Raw genomic sequence first — 19,994 nt, 5'->3', positions numbered from 1 at the left:
AATTCTTTTCATGTATAAGCATATCCCTCTCCATCTAAACTGTTATGATGACCCCTTTATAAATCAGTGTAAATTAATGAACTGTACCTTTCAAACTTTAATATGCATGCAAATTATATAGGAGTCTTCTGAATATGTAGATTCTGATTCAATAGGTGTGGGGTTGGACCTGAGATTCTGAATTTCTGATCATTGTTGATATTGCTGGTCCCTGTATCATACTTTAAGTAGAAAGGTGAATCTTAGATAGGACTTTGTGTGTAAATTTATATTGTAACTAAATTAAGGTCTTATGCTCACTGGTGAAGGTGTCTTCTCACTAATATATTAGCAGTGATAATTTTTTAAAATTAAGCAGCTGGAATTTGTATTCATTAAATGTATGTGCTATAATAGAGATCTATTTGAGGAAAAGTGGTATAGAAGGTGAGTGTGCACAATATTGGGAGGGAGCAAAATACAAGATAGGCTTGGAGAGGGAGGGACAGGTCAGCTTATCCTAACAAGCTTTGCTTTAAGAGCAATGGAAAGACATCAAAGAGTTCTAAGCAAAAAGTGAAATGAACAGACTTACATGTTGAAAAGAATGCTCTATCTGATTAGGGCAGGAAACAGATTAGAGATGGGCAAAAGTGGACAAGTGGCTAACAATTTTAAATTCAAGTGTGAGTATAGGTTATTCTAGTGCCTTTAAGCACATTAATAAGATACTGTCATCAAATGGGAACTGGGTAACTCATGACCAAGCATCTGCACAAAACGGTAATCAGTGACATATAGGCAATTTCCAGTAGAGCCGGAAATAAATGAAAAATATTTTTTTAATTTGAGTAAATTCAAACCCAAAACACGTCATATAATTTTATTTTGGAAATACCGCCACAAAGTACAATTTAAGTCCTAAGAAATATACCCATACTTGATAATTTTCCCATATTTTTCACTCACCCTTGAAGGCATAAAGCATTATATTGAGTTTTGCTAAGAATCCTAAAATACAGTCAAATGTATTTTATTTGTGCTCATTTTCTTTCCAAGAGACTCAACAATTGCCATATTTTCCAGGAGCTACAGAGATCAGAGTCAGAGATAAAGGAATTCCCCCACCAGTACTCTTGCTTTTTAATTCCTCATGTCAATTGAAAACTGCAAGATATCAAAGAACATAAGACTGGAATTTTTTTATGGTGTAACATTCTGAAAGACTGCTTATCTATAGATAAAAAATTTAGCCATTGGCAAAGTGAGTTAAAGAACCGTCTGAGAGGTGAGATTTGTGAGATCAGTGAAGCTCACATCTTAGGGGCAGTGTATATCACAGAAGAAACCAGGATGCTTCAGGACGACAGCAATTAAGAAAATGGGGCTGGCCCTCAGAGAGACATTGTGACATTGAAAAAACTGCCATTGAAATAATGAGTCAACCGTAAACATCATCTGAGTGAAAGCAGACCTATATTGGGAAAATAATTTTAATTCTATCACTTCTTACAGTCATCTTCACAAGCAAAGTAGCAAGTGACATGAAAGCCTAAAATAAATACACCTGATAAACCTGCCCATCCTTCTGATTAAAACCTCAGAGAAAGAAAAAAAAACAAACCAGAAGGAAAATAATGTTAAAGTTTATTAGTTTAAACAATCATGGTCGGCTCTGTCTCACACTTTACATTTTAATTGTCCAATGTCCCTGAACAGCTGGTTGAGTTTTAGATTAGTTTTTAGGCATAAATCTCCTTAAATCTATAAGTTCATTTTCTCACCAATTAGTTTTGCAATTGATGCATTTTTGATGTTGGACTCTCCACCTGCTGGTCGCTTGTTGATGCTGGCAGGATGGCCATCCTATCTAGTGCTTGACTTTCATTATTGTCACTTTTTGAATGTAATATTACCTTGACCCCCATAGCCAGCTACTCTATTTTTTAGCTTTTTGATAATTCATACAAGATGTCAAACTATTTTTTAAAAACCCAGAACCTTTCTTTTGAGGATGTCTACAAACATCTACCACTTGCAGCTCACCAAGTATCTATTAAGGAACAATACCAATTATATTTTAAATGTCCTATGGAAAGGACTCTCATATAAATTTTTATTGACAGTCTGGCACCATAGTAGGAACTATAAAAGGGACATAATAAAGCTCCTATCTCTGAGTGGTTTAAAATCTTATTTGAGAAATGTTTGCATACACAAAATACTTGGTGAACAATAGAGTACACAATTTAACAATATGTCAAAACATGTGGGACACATAGTGTGAGAAATTGTCTTTAGTCTCTCAATGAACCTATTGCTGTCATGGGTATTAAATAATTAGACCAATTGGCACACTGGTTTTTGGAAAAAAACAGGTGATATAAACTAATGCCTGGAGCCAACGTAGATACAACAAAGAGATAAACATTAAAAATAAATACTGCTAATATACTTTGAGATCATGATTTCAGTTCTTTTGTATAAATACCCAGAAGTGGCATTGGTGGGCCTTACTGTAGCTATATTTTTAATTTTTTCAGGAACCACTATACTGTTTTTCATAAGGACTGAACCAATTTGCAATCTCACCAACAGTGTGCAAGAGTTCTAATTTCTCCACATCCTCTCCAACACTTGCTGTCTTTTGTTTTTCAGATAATAACCATGCTCACAGGTGTGAGGTGATATCTCATTTTTGTTTTGGTTGCACTTACCTCATGATTAGTGACATTCAGCATTTTTCCATATATTTGTTGACCATTTATGTCTTCTTTGGGGAAATGGCAGCACTAATCATAATAGCTAAGATGTAGAAACAACTGGAATGTCCATGAACAAATGAATAAAGAAAAGTTGGTATGCAATGGAGATATCTAAAATAGTTAAACTCATAAAAGCAGAGAGTAGAATAGTGGTTTCCAGGGACAGGGGGAGGGGGAAATGAGGAGCTACTAATCAATATGCATAAAGTTTCAGGTAAGCAAGATGAGTAAGTTCTAGAGATCTATTGTGTAACATTGAACCTATGTATGGTCAACAATAATGCATTATACACTTAACATTTTTTGAGAGTAGATCTCATGTTAAAGTGTTCTTTCCACAATAAAACAAACTTTTGAAAAAAAGATTTAAAATGAATTCTGGTAGGAACACAGTTTAGGTAATCCAAATGCAAGTTTCCTCTGTGCTTCTGCTGTGTCCTATTTAGCCTGGCGACCATCTGTGGGCTGTGAGCCCCTAAGCCCTATGTACCCTAGCAAATAATGAGCATTCAGTATAGAACGCTCAGAACATTTTTAGTGCTGGAATTGTTTCCTATAAAGAGACTTTAATTTATGAGTGGAATTTTGATTTAAATAATTCTCTTCTTTCTACCAATAGAATACTAAATTGAGGCAGATAAATGTGTAAAGCATTAGCTATGTGATGACTCTTATTTCTTCATAACATTTTATACACACCATGTCAAAGCATGCAAACATATATTATGAATATTTATCTCCAAACATAACCTAAAACTTATCAATTCTGGAATATGTAATGGAATTACACTCTTTTGAGATTTCAGGTTTGGGGAGTGATGACTGAATGCATCAGGAACCCGGGTCAGTGAATGCTGCTGATTAATCTGGCCGAGCTCAGAGGTGAAATGTACATCTGGTTTCCTCAGTCAGCCTCTGGATAAGGAAGAAATAGATACTCAGGCACAGAATTTTCAAAATGTTTTTTTGTTCTTATGGAGTTGAGTTAGCCAAGCAATGACCAAAAGAATGGTCATAGTGAGTAAATTCATTACCCAGCACAGTGGTAATGAAGAAAGTCTGAACCTTGACAAAATGTGTGTGAAATGAGTTAACAGAGTATTTAGAGACTTGGGGTGAGACTCATCATGTTGAAATGAATATGAGGTTATTTGCATTTTTATTTTAATAAGAATAGAAAATATCTGGATGTAGTTTATTTATATATGTCTACTCCATTTAATTTCCTTTACTAGTTCCACATTGTTCTATGATATTATTGTACATCTAACAGAAGAGCAGTAAGTCTAGTGATCAGACCAGAAATCTTATTAGGAAAAAAAAATGAGATTATTTAGTTTGAAGTTTTAAAATATTTAAAAAGCTGTCAGGAAGAGGTTAGAGTAGAATTCTTAGAGAGGAAGATTTTATAGGAATATAGAGAAGAAATAACAAGTCAATAAATAAATTCTCCATCACCAGAATGGGCAACTTTGCATAACAATGAGCACTTTTCAGCAGACTTGTTCCATCTGAGGTTAAAACAGCGGTTCTCTACCTGTGGGTCGCGACCCCTTTGGCGGTCGAACGACCCTTTCACAGGGGTCGCCTAAGACCATCCTGCATATCAGATATTTACATTACGATTCATAACAGTAGCAACATTACAGTTATGAAGTAGCAACGAAAATAATTTTATGCTTGAGTCACAACATGAACTGTATTTAAAGGGCCAGAAGGTTGAGAACCACTGGGTTAAAAGAATGTAAGATGAAGAAAGATTGTGTTACAGGATCTCTATAGTTCCTTCCAAATTATAGATGCCAAGATGAAAATAATTTTTGTTCATGACAGTGGATGATTTATGGAGCTTAAGATAACTGATAATTTACTAGCTAAAGTTTGAGAAATAGAGTTCCTTTGTGAGCTGTTCATCTGAATTAAAGTCCCTTGAGTTAGAATGTGAGAGAACTGAGCTGGGAGGTCAGAACATCTGGGTTTGGACTCTGGCTTGGATGACTATATAACCTGAATTTAACTTCTGATGGTCTTAAGACCTTGGCTGTAGCCCAGCCAGCGTGGCTCAGTGGTTGAGCATTTACCTATGAACCAGGAGGTCATGGTTCGATTGCCAGTCAGGGCACATGCCCAGGTTGTAGGTTCTATCCCCAGTGTGGGGTGTGCAGGAGGCACTCGATCAATGTTCTCTGCCATCATTGATGTTTCTGTCTCTTTCTCCCTCTCACTTTCTCTCTGAAATCAATAATATATACTAATATATATATATATATGATCTTGCTATAAAATATTACACTCTTTATCACTAGGTGTCCTTCAGTTTTAAATTTCACAATTTCCATGAATGTGCAACCATTAGCTCCCTTATTCTTCTTCTAACCATCTTCCTTAGTTGATTCTTCCACTGTCATACTGTCATACTCTTGGACCCAATTACTCAATGAAACCACCTGTACCAATGCCCCAAATTAATATTTTATATATATTTGTAAATATATATTTATTTAAAATGTATCCTTACTGTGATTTTTAATCAAGCAAAAGAAATACTACAATTACATATATCTTCAAAAAGACTAATGATGTGTCCTAAGTTATAAATTGGCCTCCTAAACTATTATTAATATAATAACAACATTTCTTTGATGATAAAACCGATGATCTGATTTTATTAATAGAGGAGATGTTTTATATTCTATTTTACAGATAGGGGAAACCAGATTTCAATATAATCAGATTTTAAAATTATGACTATTTGATACTAGCCGGTTTGGTTTAGTGGATAGAGCGTCGGCCTGTGGACTCAAGGGTCCCAGGTTCGATTCTGGTCAAGGGTATGTACCTTGGTTGCGGGCACATACCCAGTAGGGAGTGTGCAGGAGGCAGCTGATCGATGTTTCTCTCTCATCGATGTTTCTAACTCTCTATTCCTCGCCCTTCCTCTCTGTAAAAAATCAATAAAATATATTAAAAAAAAGAATTTGTCAGCCATAGAAATTTAATATGCAAGGATAAATTTACACCTAAATACAGAACAAATGTGCATAGAAAAAAAACCCCACAAAAAAATGGATGTTCATTTCTGTCTGTCTAATTTTGTAAAAAATCTTAATGTTTCAGGCTAAAAGACACTTTTTTTCTAGTTAAAGATATAGTGGCTACAGTTATTAAAGAACAATTAACAGAATTGCATGCATCTTCAAAAATGCTTTATTGGCAACATTTCTTTGAAGATAAAACCAATTATCTGATTTTATTAATAGAGGAGATGTTTTATATTCTATTTTACAGATAGGGGAAACCAGATTTCAAAGAGGTTAAGTAATTTTCCTAAAAGAGATCAAACACAATAAGACCTGAAAACAGATTACTAATATATTTGGCAACTGTAAAATCGGCTATCAGAGTCACTAACTCCACATTCATTGTCTCACCAGGTTGAAAGAGCTTGTCTTCATTTTATACATTTAATTTGATACTCTTAACATAATTTCTTTTAACGTTTAATTACTTATTGAAGATGAAAGCTCAGCTTGACTTCAGAGTGATCTTTCCTTATCTAGAAAAGCGATTTGTCATTTGAGAATTATATTTTAAATTAAAATCAAATTAAATTAAAGTAAAACTCAAGTAAAAAAAACTGAGCTCCCCTTTTGTTTTTTAAAAATAAACTTTTAACTACTTTATGACAGTAAATATTCAAAATTTAATTGTTTTTGTGTTCAGAAATCTTTACAAAAGGCGTCTCCTAGACAGAGTGCATATTTTAATGAAGTTAATTAGTGTGGAATTGAATGGCACAGTATGCCAGGCACTCTAGTAATCTATGGGACTGCTTCAAGACAGACATTTAAGCTCACATATTTGCTTCTAGCCACAGAAAACATCCTTTTAAATGCCCAGATGAGCACAAAGTAGACAAAATTACATTCCAGTGCTGAAAAAAAGAGGATAATATCTATTCTCCAGAAGCTTTGAGTCAGTCTTTCTGGAGACTACAGTACACAAAGGATTGGAGTAAAAGGAATAAAGACTATCTTTACAGTCAAAATAGTTAAAGGATGGATCCCTTGAGGATGTAAGCACCTAAGATTCCCTCAATAAAAGCCCAAATCTGGAAAATAGCAGTTTGAAAATCTGAGGAAAAAATAGCTACACTAATAAAAGAGAAAGATGCAAATTGACCGAACCTTCACACGCCCACTGGCCAATCAGGAGTGAGTATGCAAATTAACCCAACAAAGATGGTGGGTTAATTTGCATACACAGTCACCCAGCGGCTGGAGGCAGGGTGGAGTGAGACACTTGCATCGTCGCCATGGCTACGATGCAGGCCTTTCACAGTGCCCCAGCTGTTCCGGGCCTCTGGGCAGCTTGGGATGGCGGAAAGGCGTCTCAGGGCCGGAGCTAAGGCAGTGCCGGCAGCCAGGGGAAGGAAGGCCCATTCTTGCACAAATCTTTGTGCATCGGGTCTCTAGTATATTCATAAATTGCTGGTAGGAGGGCAAACTAGTACATTTTGATGGACATTTTGGTAATAGTAGCTATATCAAAAGCTTGATAATTTGCAAAACTTTTGACTAAATTATTTGACCAATGTACAATAAAAGATGCTCATTGTAGCATGCTTTATACTGTGGTAAATGATTAGGGAAAAAAAGATCTACATTTTCACAAATAAAATATCAATTAGGTAAATCATGGTAAATTAGTATAACAAACTATGCCACTATAGGATAGATCTAATTGTGTAAATATGAAGAGCAAATGAGATTGAGTGACTGTCTAGTAAGTTCAATTTTGTGTGAATCTGAGGTCCCACATCTATTGAAATTGAGTCATTTCAATAGTATACAGTGAAGTAAACATGCAGATTATAAAATCATTTACAGCACAATCTTCAATTTATATAAATATATATTTTAATTGCCTAATAGAATGACAGCAAAATATGAAGATTACTTATCTGCAGTTTATAGGATTTATGAGGAATTTTTTTCCTATTAATTAGTAATTTCTAATTTTTTCTAAACTAATATGCTTGAGTAAAATAAAATAGTTTTTTTTAATTATGTGAGCTGTGAATTTTAAAGTAAGATACTGTGCAGCATTCAAGAGACAGAATTTAGTATATTACTAAGCCGTTTGTGCACTCCTTGATCCCACAAACTAGAACATGCTGTTCCATAACCAAATCCAGGAGGGAAAAGGCACTGTGTCATCCGAACGATGCAAACATATTTAGCCTAACAAGAAACTGGCTCATTTGAGGCTTTTATAGCACACAAGGACAGAAAGTAGTTCGCATAATTTCCGCATGCTCCTTTTATAGTGTTTATCTTTTATAAGGTTATTTGGAACAGTTGCTAGCCACCTGTCAATAATGTGGCCTTTTATAGACTCAGCTTTAGATTGTTCTCGTGCCCTTGACATATAAAACACAATATTAGCAGAAGTCAGTGTTGAATATGTTGAGCAAAATACTAATTTTAAATTTAAAAGGCCATCTTTTGTAGACAAATAAAGAGAGTTTAGAATGACATGAAGAGAGTAGGCATGTTGTGAAACCCTCTTTAGCAGGAATGAAAAACTCATTTTTATCAACATTTTTGGAAAGTTAATTAAGAATTATATTTAAAGCACTAGCCTATGGAAAAATAAGCCAAGTAGCACTCATTTAAAGTTGTTATAACAATTTTGCATAATCTTGTATCAGTTTCAACTGAAAATATTTCTATTGTGAGTCTATCAGTTACATAAATATTTGGATATCTAAACAGTCGCTTCAAACTTTTTTAGTGGAATAAGACATCCAGCATTTCTTTCTTGGTTTACATAGTATCTGTCAGGCTAAATGTTCTACATATATATTTTTGACCTATATCCTAGAAGTATTTTTGCATGATACTAAATGAATCCTACAAATCGGCATGCAGGAATACATTTCCTCTTATAAAGGGACATTATCCAAGGCCTTAAGTAAAAAGGGGCCTATCCTTTGTTTTGTGCATTTGGAGTCCAAGTTCCTTTATGTTATAGTGAACAAGAACAATAAATGAAGCAAGTTTTAACCCCAGGGAAATTCTCTCTGTTCTTATTAAAAAGCAAACATTTCTGCATGCGCGCGCTCACACACACACACACACACACACACACACACACACACACCACCTTTCCAACTCCATCCCTTCCCACTCTTAGTAATAGGAGGCAGAGAGCTACAATTTACCATTATGCATAGATATAGGAGTTCAATATCACAGTCCCCTATTGTACTTGGGAGAGGATTTCTTTGTGTTTTCCTTGATAGAGTTTGCATATTGTGCTTTCAGTTTGGCCTTTGAAACATGTGTTCTCCATGACACAGGGTAGCTAATTGGGCTAACAATCTTAGCTGTCAAGAGCAATTTTAGATGTGGTCCCCTTTCTGTTCATTGTGTGATTATTTTAAAACTGCTGGAGGAAAGAAGGAGACAGCCCTTCATCGGGTCTACCATGGTAAAGATCTGATTTTTCAAAAGGGTCTGTTAATTGGACATGTGTAATACCCAAGGTGCAATGAAAAGATAAGACAGCAGTTAATGCCTGCAAAGTGAATGAGTTTTTTTTCAGGTTCACTTGTGATTATTTTGCCACCTCCACTTTGGCTGGTGCCCTCATATGTTTTATCTCCCTTCAGCCTAGCCCTAGAGGGTGTTTTATAGATCTCCATGGAATTTTCTCAGGATTGCCTGTCTTCTGGTTTTCAATGTAAATATACTTGGAATAAAATAAGCCCAACATGTTTATCTATGCATAGATGGTTAATAGGAATCTGTGATGATATTTTTGGAATGAAAATTGAATTTTATTTGTATTTAGAATGTATGCTTTTTCTGGTTATCTAAGTAAACCATAGATATGCTTACTCTTTATCAATGTATGAAATACTGTAGAAGTTTTCTTGAACTCAATTTCTTTCTTTCTGTTGGTATTGACATCAAATATATGGTACAATTAAGTATTTTTTCTTTATTGATTAAGGTATTACATATGTGCCCTTACCCTCCCCCCCCCTATGGCCTCCCATCCCCCACCCCCACTCATGCCTTCACCCCCGTGGGGAGAGATCAACCAAGTATTTTTAAGTGCCAAATTTACAATTTTCTATAAAAATTTTAAATGTTTACTTTGAGGCTAAAAGACTAACTTCTTAATAGTCCTAATCTGATTAATCAGTATAATTTCACAATTAATACAAAAGATTAGAAAACAATAAAATATCAAGAAGTTTCCACAAGTTATACCTGGAATTTAGACTCTGAATTAATGCAAGACACTTACATTGTGAATTTTAGATGTGACGGCATATAACTTCTAGCTTGAAAGCCTGACATAAATCTATCTTTATATGCTGTGTTTAGGGTAGGAAATAAGGATTACTGATTTGGTCAAGCACAGTGGGGAAAAGGAATAAATACCAAAGATCTGTGGAATTCGCTGTAAAATTTTATACATATTACTATATTCCCTTATTGAAAAGGATCCTAGGTTCTGTGATTCCTAAACTGAATACTTACAAAACATCAAGAGAGCATTGACAAATTTATAAGTATATATTTTTCTTTGACACATTAAAAATAAGATTAAAATATCATCAGGCATTGCATGTGGGCAGATATAACAAACTCACTGGCTTTCTTACCTCAAAGTGTTGACATCAGCACTCTGGGAAGACTGTTTCTGTAAATGCATTTCAAGTCCTTTATAACTTTTCACATATGGGATTCATAAAGCAATGATATATAGGTATGCCAAATAGTTCTTATTTTCATGCAATAATGGTTAGCACAATATTTTCAGTTGATCCCTTTTCTATTTATAAACTCATTGTTCCATTTGTAACAAAGATAACATTATCAAATTATAAACACTTTGATATATAAATAAAAGTAAATGTTTACATTAAATATAATAAGCACATTCTTCATATTTTATTCGTTGTGGTTTAATTATTTTGTATAGGTATACCTAAGTCTTGAGCTCTAAAATCTAGGCTAAATCATAAAATTAAAAGCAGAAATAAAATCAGAAATCAAGGTTTTGTTATTCATTCAAGAGGTGAACTTGGCAAATCACTTCCCCTTCTTGTCGCCAGTTCTTTTCATTCATAGAGTGAATCTGTTGGCCTCATTTAGTGGTTTTCATTTTACAGCAATAGAAACATCTTGTTAGACAAAATCTCATGTATAATCTCAAAATGTATAGAAATAAATAATAACAATGGAACTTTCCTTAAAGCAGCAACAATGCAGATTCAGGAAGGAGGGCAGAAAGGTGAGGTTAGGAGACCCTGAAGTCCAACCCTATATGCTGGTCAGCACCTTCCCATATGACCTATTAAAGATGGCTCTAGGCTACATCAAATAATTTATCAAATTCCATGGAGCAAATTTTGAAAATCACGCAATTATGTGATCATTATGTTTCTTTAAAATTTCAAAATTAGATAATTGTCAATTTCATAAATTGAACAGATTTGTCTGTTAAAGTACTTAAGTCCTATTATCTTCCTACACAAAAAAAGAGAATAATGCATTAGGATTTTAATCTATGCTTAAAAGGATTCAAAGGTAAAAGGCCCACATTTCACACTAGAGCCACTGACTTAAGTATCCCATCATACTGCTCTATAATACCAAATAGGTCACACCTAGGAAATGAATAGATTGAAGAAACTCCAAATAACCCTTCAATGTTCAGAAAATTGCATAGTCTTTTAATTAAATTTAAATTCTTTCATCTATTTTTATGCTTCACTGGGGAAATGAGAGAAATGATAAGTTTAAAGGCAGAATGTGCTTAAATGATGATTTCCACTTTGATTACCAGAAAGTAAACACTTCTGAAAGCATCTACACTAATAAAAGAGAAACATGGTAATTGGCATACGACCGCTACCCTTTTCATTGGCTAATCAGTGAGTATATGCAAATTAACTGTCAGCCAAGATGGCGGCCGGCAGCCAGGCAGCTGGAAGCGAACATGAGGCTTGCTTGCTGCAGACTCGAACTTTCCCCGCCTCACTTTCCGGCCTCTCAGTTGCAACTCTAAGAAACTATATACTATGTTGCAAATAAGGAGATAAACAAAACACCAGAAACCGGCTTTCATTCAGTCGGGCTTTAGCAACATTGTATCGATGTTTTCAGCGGCCAGGCCTCAGAGCTAAAGCTGGCCCAGAATAAAAAAAAAAAAAGAAAACAAGGAGCGGTTGGAAGCTTCAGTCACCCGCTTCGGGAAAACAGCCCTCAGCCCCTCAGCCAGACTGGCCAGGCACCCCAGTGGGGACCCCCACCCTGATCCAGGACACCCTTCAGGGCAAACCAGCCGGCCCCCACCCGTGCACCAGGCCTCTATCTTATATAGTAAAAGGGTAATATGCCTCCCGGCACCGGGATCAGTGTGACAGGGGGCAGCGCCCAAACCCCCTGATCGCCCTGCAGCTCTGTGTGTGACAGGGGGCGGGGCCACAACCTCCCTATTCGAACTGCTCTGTTCATGACAGGGGAAGGCGCCCCAACCCCCTGATCAGCCCTGCTCTGTGCCTGATAGGGGGGAGCTCCCCAATCCCCTGATCACCCTGCGACTCTGTGTTTGACAGGGTGCGGCGCACCAACCCCCTGATCGGCCCTGCTCTGTGTGTGACGGGGTGCAGCGCCCCAACCCCCGCCCCCCCTCGGGCCCTGCTCTGTGTGTGACAGGGTAGAACCATAACCTCTCCATCGGCCCTGCCCCGAGTGTGACAGTGGCGGCGCCCCAACCCCCTGATCAGCCCTGCTCTGTGGGTGATAGAGGGTGGTGCCCCAACCCCCCTCCACGGGCCTTGCTCTGTGTGTGACAGGGTGCGGCGCCCCAACCCCCTGATCCGCCCTGCTCTGTGTGTGACAGGGGGGAGCTCCTCAACCCCCTGATTGACCCTGCTCTGTGAGTGACAGGGTATGGACCCCCAACCCCCCTGATGGGCCCTGCTCTGTGAGCGACAGGGGGCAGCGCCCCAACCCCCTGATTGGCCCTGCTCTGTGTGTGACAGGGGGTGGCGCCGCAACCTCCCCATCGACCCTGCCTTGAGTGTGACAGGGAGCGGTGCCCCAACCCCCCAATTGGCCCTACCCTGAGCGTGACTGAGGGTGGCATCGCAATCTCCCGATCCGCCCTGCTCTGTGCATGACGGGGCGGCGCCCCAACTCCCCAATTGGCCCTGCTCTGAGCCTGACCAGGGGCTGCACCTAGGGATTGGGCCTGCCCTCTGCCACCCAGGAGCAGGCCTAAGCCAGCAGGTCGTTATCTCCCGAGGGGTCCCAGACTGCGAGAGGGCACAGGCTGGGCTGGGGGACCCCCTCCCCCTGCCCCCCGAGTGCACAAATTTTTGTGCACCGGGCCTCTAGTACACATATAAAACTACTAGAGGCCCAGTGCAGGACTTTTGTGTACTCGGGGCAGGAGGGGTGGTTGGGTGCCTCAGCCCGGCCTGCACCCTTTCACAGTTCGGGAGCTCTCAGGGGATGTCCAACCGATGGCTGCAGTTGGACATCCTTACCCGGACATCCTTAACTGCTGCCACTGAGGCGGGCCGCTGCGCTCGCCAGCCATCAGCCTAGCTTGTGGCTGAGTGGCACTACCCCTGTGGGAGTGCACTGACCACCAGGGGGCAGCTCCTGCATTGAGCATCTGCCCCCTGGTGGTCCGTGTGTATCATAGTGACCGGTAGTGACACTGTTCGGTCTATTTGCATATTACCCTTTTATTCTATAGTATTAGACTCTTACAATGTATAGCAATAGAAAATGAGGCAGAACAGAGCATATTCTACAAAATAGTTAATTGCTCGGGAGAAGAAAAGCCTGTGGGAGACTAAGTTCTTCACATGGGTCCATTTTCTTTCCCAGTTACTGACGTGGGTGATGGTTATGAGGCAGGAGTAGAGTTTTCACTGTGACTAGTTTCTGATGTCCTCTACGAGCATGGGCTCTCTAACAGCCTAAAATTAAGGAAATGACTAAAAGCAAACTTTTAATAATCCCCAAAGGACCCAGAGTGAAATTGCCCCAGCAGTTACCTGATATAGATAGTCTGACACAGTTCCCCTGAGTGCAGATCATTACTTTGCAAAAGTCCTGTACGGAGACCTACTTTATCACACTTCAGGGAAGTTCCTGTACTAGATCTTGAAATGTCTTTCTGGAACGTAAAGCAGCCTATAGTTTCCTTATGGTAGCACTGTTAACTCTTGTGTCATGTTTAGGTCCATGGGGCCGATGCATGGGAGACGATTGTGGTCCAGGAGGCATCCAGACCCGGGCGGTGTGGTGTGCGCATGTGGAAGGATGGACGACGTTGCATACAAACTGCAAGCAGGCCGAGAGGCCCAGCAACCAGCAGCATTGCTTCAAGGTTTGTGACTGGCACAAAGAGCTGTACGACTGGAGGCTGGGACCCTGGAACCAGTGCCAGCCTGTGATCTCCAAAAGCCTGGAGAAGGCCCCGGAGTGCGTGAAGGGGGAAGAAGGCATTCAGGTGCGAGAGGTCACGTGCATGCAGAAGGAGGAAGACACGCCCGCGGAGGATATCATCTGTGAGTACTTCGAGCCCAAGCCGCTCCTGGAGCAGGCCTGCCTCATCCCCTGCCAGCAGGACTGCATCGTGTCTGAGTTTTCCGCCTGGTCCGAGTGCTCCAAGACGTGCGGCAGCGGGCTCCAGCACCGGACCCGCCACGTGGTGGCGCCGCCCCAGTTCGGGGGCTCGGGCTGCCCGAACCTGACGGAGTTTCAGGTGTGCCAGTCCAGCCGGTGCGAGGCTGACGAGAGCCCGCACAGCCTGCACGTGGGGCCCTGGAGCACGTGCACCATGCCCCACCCCAGGCAAGCGAGGCAGGCAAGGCGGCGCGGGAAGAATAAGGAACGGGAGCGGGACCGAGGAAAAGCAGTGAAGGATCCAGAGGCCCGGGAACTTATTAAGAAAAAGAGAAACAGGAACAGGCAGAATCGTCAGGAGAACAAATACTGGGACATCCAGATTGGATATCAGACCAGAGAGGTCACGTGTACGAACAAGACGGGGCAAGCTGCTGATTTGAGGTAACATTTCCTTACCATTAACTACTCCGTGGCTCTCTGTCAAGACGTTGGGCTAGAGAGGCCTTCAGACATGCTCTGCTAACTCCTGAAACCCACGTGCACACAACCCAGGGTGTAACGTTTAGCACTTTAAGCTTTGTGGGTTTCCTGGCATTATTTCTATTTTGCTCATGCTTAGCACTGTACAACTTGAGCTCATTTCAATTTTCTTGTTAAAATGAGAGATTCTCTAAGAACTGATACTGCTTCTTTAGGTCAATAGTGCTGTTTACACCTATAATGGGAAAAAACAAATACATAAAGGCCAGAGTTTGGGGATTTTGAATTCAGATATTTATTTTACTTAGAATAAGACACACTTGTAATCTCTCCAAGTTTATAGTATTTTGATAATTACCCCATAAACAAAATCTAAACAACAACCCAGGGAGCTATAGCTAAGAATAATTCTCTTCCACATTTTATAAAATGGAATAACTTTCGCCAGAGAAGAAAAGGGGAAATCAGCAGAAATTAAGATCAGTAGATGGTATTTAATCATGAGTTTTCTAGTTTAGAAAATATGTAATTAATTGACTGCATTTTCTAGACCAGAATTATTTGTCAAATTATCTCTGAGTAAACAATGACAATATTATGAAACAACTTTCTCATGTGAGCTTTATTGTGAAAATATTCATTGAGGATCATTTGTTGAGGATGAGCTAAACTCGCAGCGTTTCTCAACCGGTGGGTCGCGACCCCTTTGGCAGTCTAACGACCCTTTCACAGGGGTCACTAAGACCATCCTGCATATCAGATATTTACGATTCATAACAGTAGCAACATTACAGTTACGAAGTAGCAACGAAAATAATTTTATGCTTGGATCACAACATGAGGAACTGTATTTAAAGGGCCAGAAGGTTGAGAACCACTGAGCTAAAGGATTTGATGTTTTTCAGATATTCTGAATTTTGCTTTTGGATAAGCCATACCATCTGGAAGTGGCTTAGGTGGATAATTTGCATAATTGCCTTTTCTGAAATATTTATGCAGTTATGATTTGGACTGAACTGAGAGAAATCATGGTAACGTCATTCAGAATTTTATTTCATATATATTGTAGAAATGACATTGAAATGTCACCTCCTTCATCACACATCTGTTCTTTAATTAAAAGCACGTAAGAAACTTCACTGCAGTCTCAACCCAGTGCTTCTGGTGAGCAGCTGGGTTGTTTTCCTTATGGCCCCTGGAAGTCCTGTAACAGATGACATTTTCCTCTTTACCTTGGCTGTTGGGAACATAATAGGACTGTGTGACATGCATGTTGTATGCTAACATATTCCATTGGCTTCGTCTGTTTCTCACACTCATTATTTTTCTTCGCTCATTTTTGCCTAGTGTTTTGCTGTCTACAGCTTTCAAAAGTTGGTTTGAAGCCTTTTTCAGTGCAGGATATAGTGTAAATTAATGAACAAACAAACAATTGACTTATCTAAGACAAGAATTTCTCTCAGTATAGCATTGTTCTAGTCACTGATTTTAGGATATTTGCTACTTCCTCCCCTCTTTGCACTGACACAGTTGTATTTTCTCTCAGCCCTACAGTAATTTGCTCTTCCTCCATTTTGGTGTCGTCAGCCCAACTCCTTTCCTGGTCTTGCTAAGGGCTGCTTGCTCTCCTGCCTTCATTGTCCAGGTTCCTTAAAACTCCGTGTGTGTGTGTGTGTGTGTGTGTGTATGTATGTGTGTGTGTGTTCACCTCTGATTCTGTGTCAAGTGTACTTTCAAGTCAATCCCTGTTTTTATTATTTTATGACTGTCCTTATTCTGCTGATTTCTTGAGTCTCCAAGACAACTTGAGTTGTCTCCTGATGTCACTGGGTTAACATGGTTTAGACATTTAATTTAATGTTGACTACTCAATTAAGAGTGTAATTAGGATAGAACCCCCTACTGCATAGAGCCTCACATACCCATGCAGCTGTTCAAAATAAATATATTTTAAAATCTGTAGATCATTTATCAGGGACTTATATTAGAAATACCATATCTAATTATTCTAATAAAATGATAGTGCATGTATGTTGTAACTTATTAGGGCATAGGTGAAACGTTAGGTTCAACAAATTTGTTATTAACATGTTTCTTATTTAAGAATCTAATCTAATAAAAGAGAAACATGCAAATTGACCACACCTCTGCTACGTCCTAAGCCACGCCCACCAGCCGATCAGAGCGACTATATGCAAATTAACCCAACCAAGATGGCAGCCAGCAGCCACGGAGATGGAGCAAGCAAGAGGCTTGATTACCCCAGCAATGGAGGAAGCCAAGCTTCCTGCCTGCCCTGGCCCGCTGTGGCCTCCGCACAAAGCAACAAAGTTTCAATTATAGAAGATAAATAAATCCCAGATACCTGCTTCCAGCCAGCCTCCACTGAGAGCTTGGGTGGCTGGGGGCCGTGGCCAGCCTGTAAACAGCCATCAGCCCCTAACCCAGGATGGCCACACCCTCATGGGGTGAGGGTCCACGCTGTGGGGCTTGGCCATCCTGCAAACAGCCATCAAACCCTCACCCATGCTGGCCAGGCACCCCAGCGGGGACCCCCCACCCTGAAGGGGCTGTGGCCAGCCTGCAAATAGCCATCAGCCCCTCACCCAGGCTAGCCAGGCACCCCAGCGGGGACCCCCACCCTGTAGGGGCTGTGGCCATCCTGCAAATAGCCATCAGCCCCTCACTCAGGCTGGCCAGGCACCCCAGCGGGACCCCCACCCTGATCCAGGACACCCTTCAGGGCAAATCAGCCAGCCCCCACCCATGCACCAGGCTCTATCCTATATATTAAAAGGATAATATGCAAATTGACTCTAACAGCAGAATGATAGGGAATGACTGGTCACTATGACACACACTGACCACCAGGGGGCAGATGCTCAATGCAGGAGCTGCCCCCTGGTGGTCAGTGCACTCCCACAGGGGGAGCTCTGCTCAGCCACAAGTCAGGCTGATAGCTGCCAGTACAGCGGTGGTGGTGGGAGCCTCTCCCGCCTCCTCAGCAGCACTAAGGATGTCCGTCTGCAGTTTAGGCCTGCTCCCCGCTGGCAAGTGGACATCCCCCGAGGTCTCCCAGGCTGCCAGAGGGATGTCTGATTGCCAGCTTAGGCCCAATCCCCTCAGGGAGCCGGCCTAAGCCAGCAGGTGGTCATTACCCGAGGGGTCCCAGACTGCAAGAGGGCACAGGCTGGGCTGAGGGACTCTCCCACCCCCGAGTGCACAAATTTTTGTGCACCGGGCCTCTAGTTATACATAAGAATATACATGAATAAGCATATATGATTAGGAAAGTTGAAGTGTTAGTAAAGAAGAGACAAAAACCAGGTATTTTGCCCTAAATTTTGCTCAAACATTAGAGTACAACAGTGGAGCTACTAAAATGAAAAGTAAATGGATCACACCATCAAAACACAAGGCCATAGACCATGGACTCGGTGATTAAATTTAAAGTGTCTCCTCTCATATCAAATTGAGAAAAAATTTTATCATGAAAGAGAATGAAAAATTAATTACTATGGCTTAAAAATCTTATTACAATAACTAGATGAATTTAGATAAATAATTCTATGAGTATTGTTGAAATAGTTTGTAGGCAAATAAAAATAAATTTAGCAGATTTACTGCTAGAACTTCCAAGTTAAAGAAGATAGATCTGTCCTGCTTCTGTTTTATAAACAGACTGAAATCAATAAGAATAAAAAATGCAAACAGAAGTCCCATTCTTTTATATTAATAAAAAACAGTCATAGTGCCAAACCACAATTGGCAGAGAAGATTTGGAGAATGTGGTAAAATTAGATGGAACTGAGGGACGAAACTTGGAGCAGCACTATGTCTTTGCAGCTTTTATGAACTCAAAATCTCTAAGTAGCCTGAACTTTCTAAGGGGCCAAGCCAATGATACCACCTTGTGTATGGCCTGGTCTGTGTTAGTGAATGGGCAGCTGAAGAGTCTCTGAGTTCTGTTTGAAAACAGAATGGCATAGTAGGCAGGCCTGAACAAGGAAACTCACTGTGCCGTTACCACCAAGGAGAGGCTATCTGTTTGAGGGACTGAGGTATTAAAGTTTGATGACCAGTGGAAGAGAGTTATAATTAACTACACACACACACACCACCTACATAGCAGGTTTCCCTGTGAACCAGTGAGTTTCAGCCAGGCTTAAATAGAGTATTACTCCCAGGCCAAGAGTTGGCATGGAAGTATGGGCAAACAGTTCTCCACGAAACTAAAGGTGTAAAAGGTAATATTTTTTTTTTCTGAACCAAAAAGAAGGAATTTCAATAGTCAAAGAAGAGTTAAGAAAACTGAACGAGCTTAAAAGTGATTTGGCAGAGTGCGCAAAAGAAATGGAGAATTCTAAACCAAGAAAAGATGAAATTCACATTAGAAGAAACAAAATGTGAGAAAATATTCTGTGGTAAGAAGAGTCAGTGATATAGTAAACAGTTGCAGAACATCAGGTAACTGTAATTATTTGTAAAAAAGATGATGGATATGAAACAAAATATCACTATATGAAATTCTGGTGATACTTGAGATAGGACCAGAAAAATCAGAACAGACAAAACAAAAACATAACAACATAATAGAAAAATGTACTTAAATTAAGGAAGACTTTAATCCATAGATTGAAATTGCACAGGGCCAATATTCTTCTGGAAGAGACTGAAATAATATCCGCATGGAAGAACTGATATATAGCAATTGTTATAGAGAGAGATAGACAGAGATATCAAACTGAAAGCCAGAATGATACTCAGTTCTGAAACACTAGATGCATTCTCTTTAAAGCAAAAAATAAGATAGGCTATCACATTATTTCCACTGATAGTTAACATCCATGTAAGTATTAGTCAGTGTAGTTGAAAGGAGAAAGAAATGAAAATTGAAAAGCATATTGCAAAATTAAGACCCCCCCCCCCACTAAATTTTATAAAACTCAAGATAATCAATTGAAAGTATCTTATAAGCAACAGAATAGCTCAATGGGATAGATGGACAGAAAGGTAATATCCCAAGATCAATATATTCCCTAGATGCAAACAGCAATTAGTTCAACATTGATGGAAACAAAGAATTATAATATCCCAT

The 19,994-nt window shown here is 39.7% G+C and overlaps 1 protein-coding gene across 1 annotated transcript in view; it reads left to right on the top strand.

Moving 5' to 3' along the window:
- Nucleotides 1-19,994, top strand: part of THSD7A (thrombospondin type 1 domain containing 7A) — a 305,592-nt gene that overhangs the window by 95,974 nt on the left and 189,624 nt on the right. The window contains exon 2 of the mRNA XM_070424355.1: nucleotides 14,026-14,857. Within this exon, the coding sequence (XP_070280456.1) occupies nucleotides 14,026-14,857 (832 nt within the window). The remainder of the gene's footprint in view (nucleotides 1-14,025; nucleotides 14,858-19,994) is intronic.

Source organism: Myotis yumanensis, unplaced genomic scaffold (genome assembly GCF_028538775.1).
Source record: "Myotis yumanensis isolate MYYU_CA2020_CCGP unplaced genomic scaffold, mMyoYum1.0.hap1 SCAF_9, whole genome shotgun sequence".
NCBI classification, from domain to species: Eukaryota; Metazoa; Chordata; class Mammalia; order Chiroptera; family Vespertilionidae; genus Myotis; species Myotis yumanensis.
This window is presented reverse-complemented; position numbering and strand designations above follow the sequence as displayed.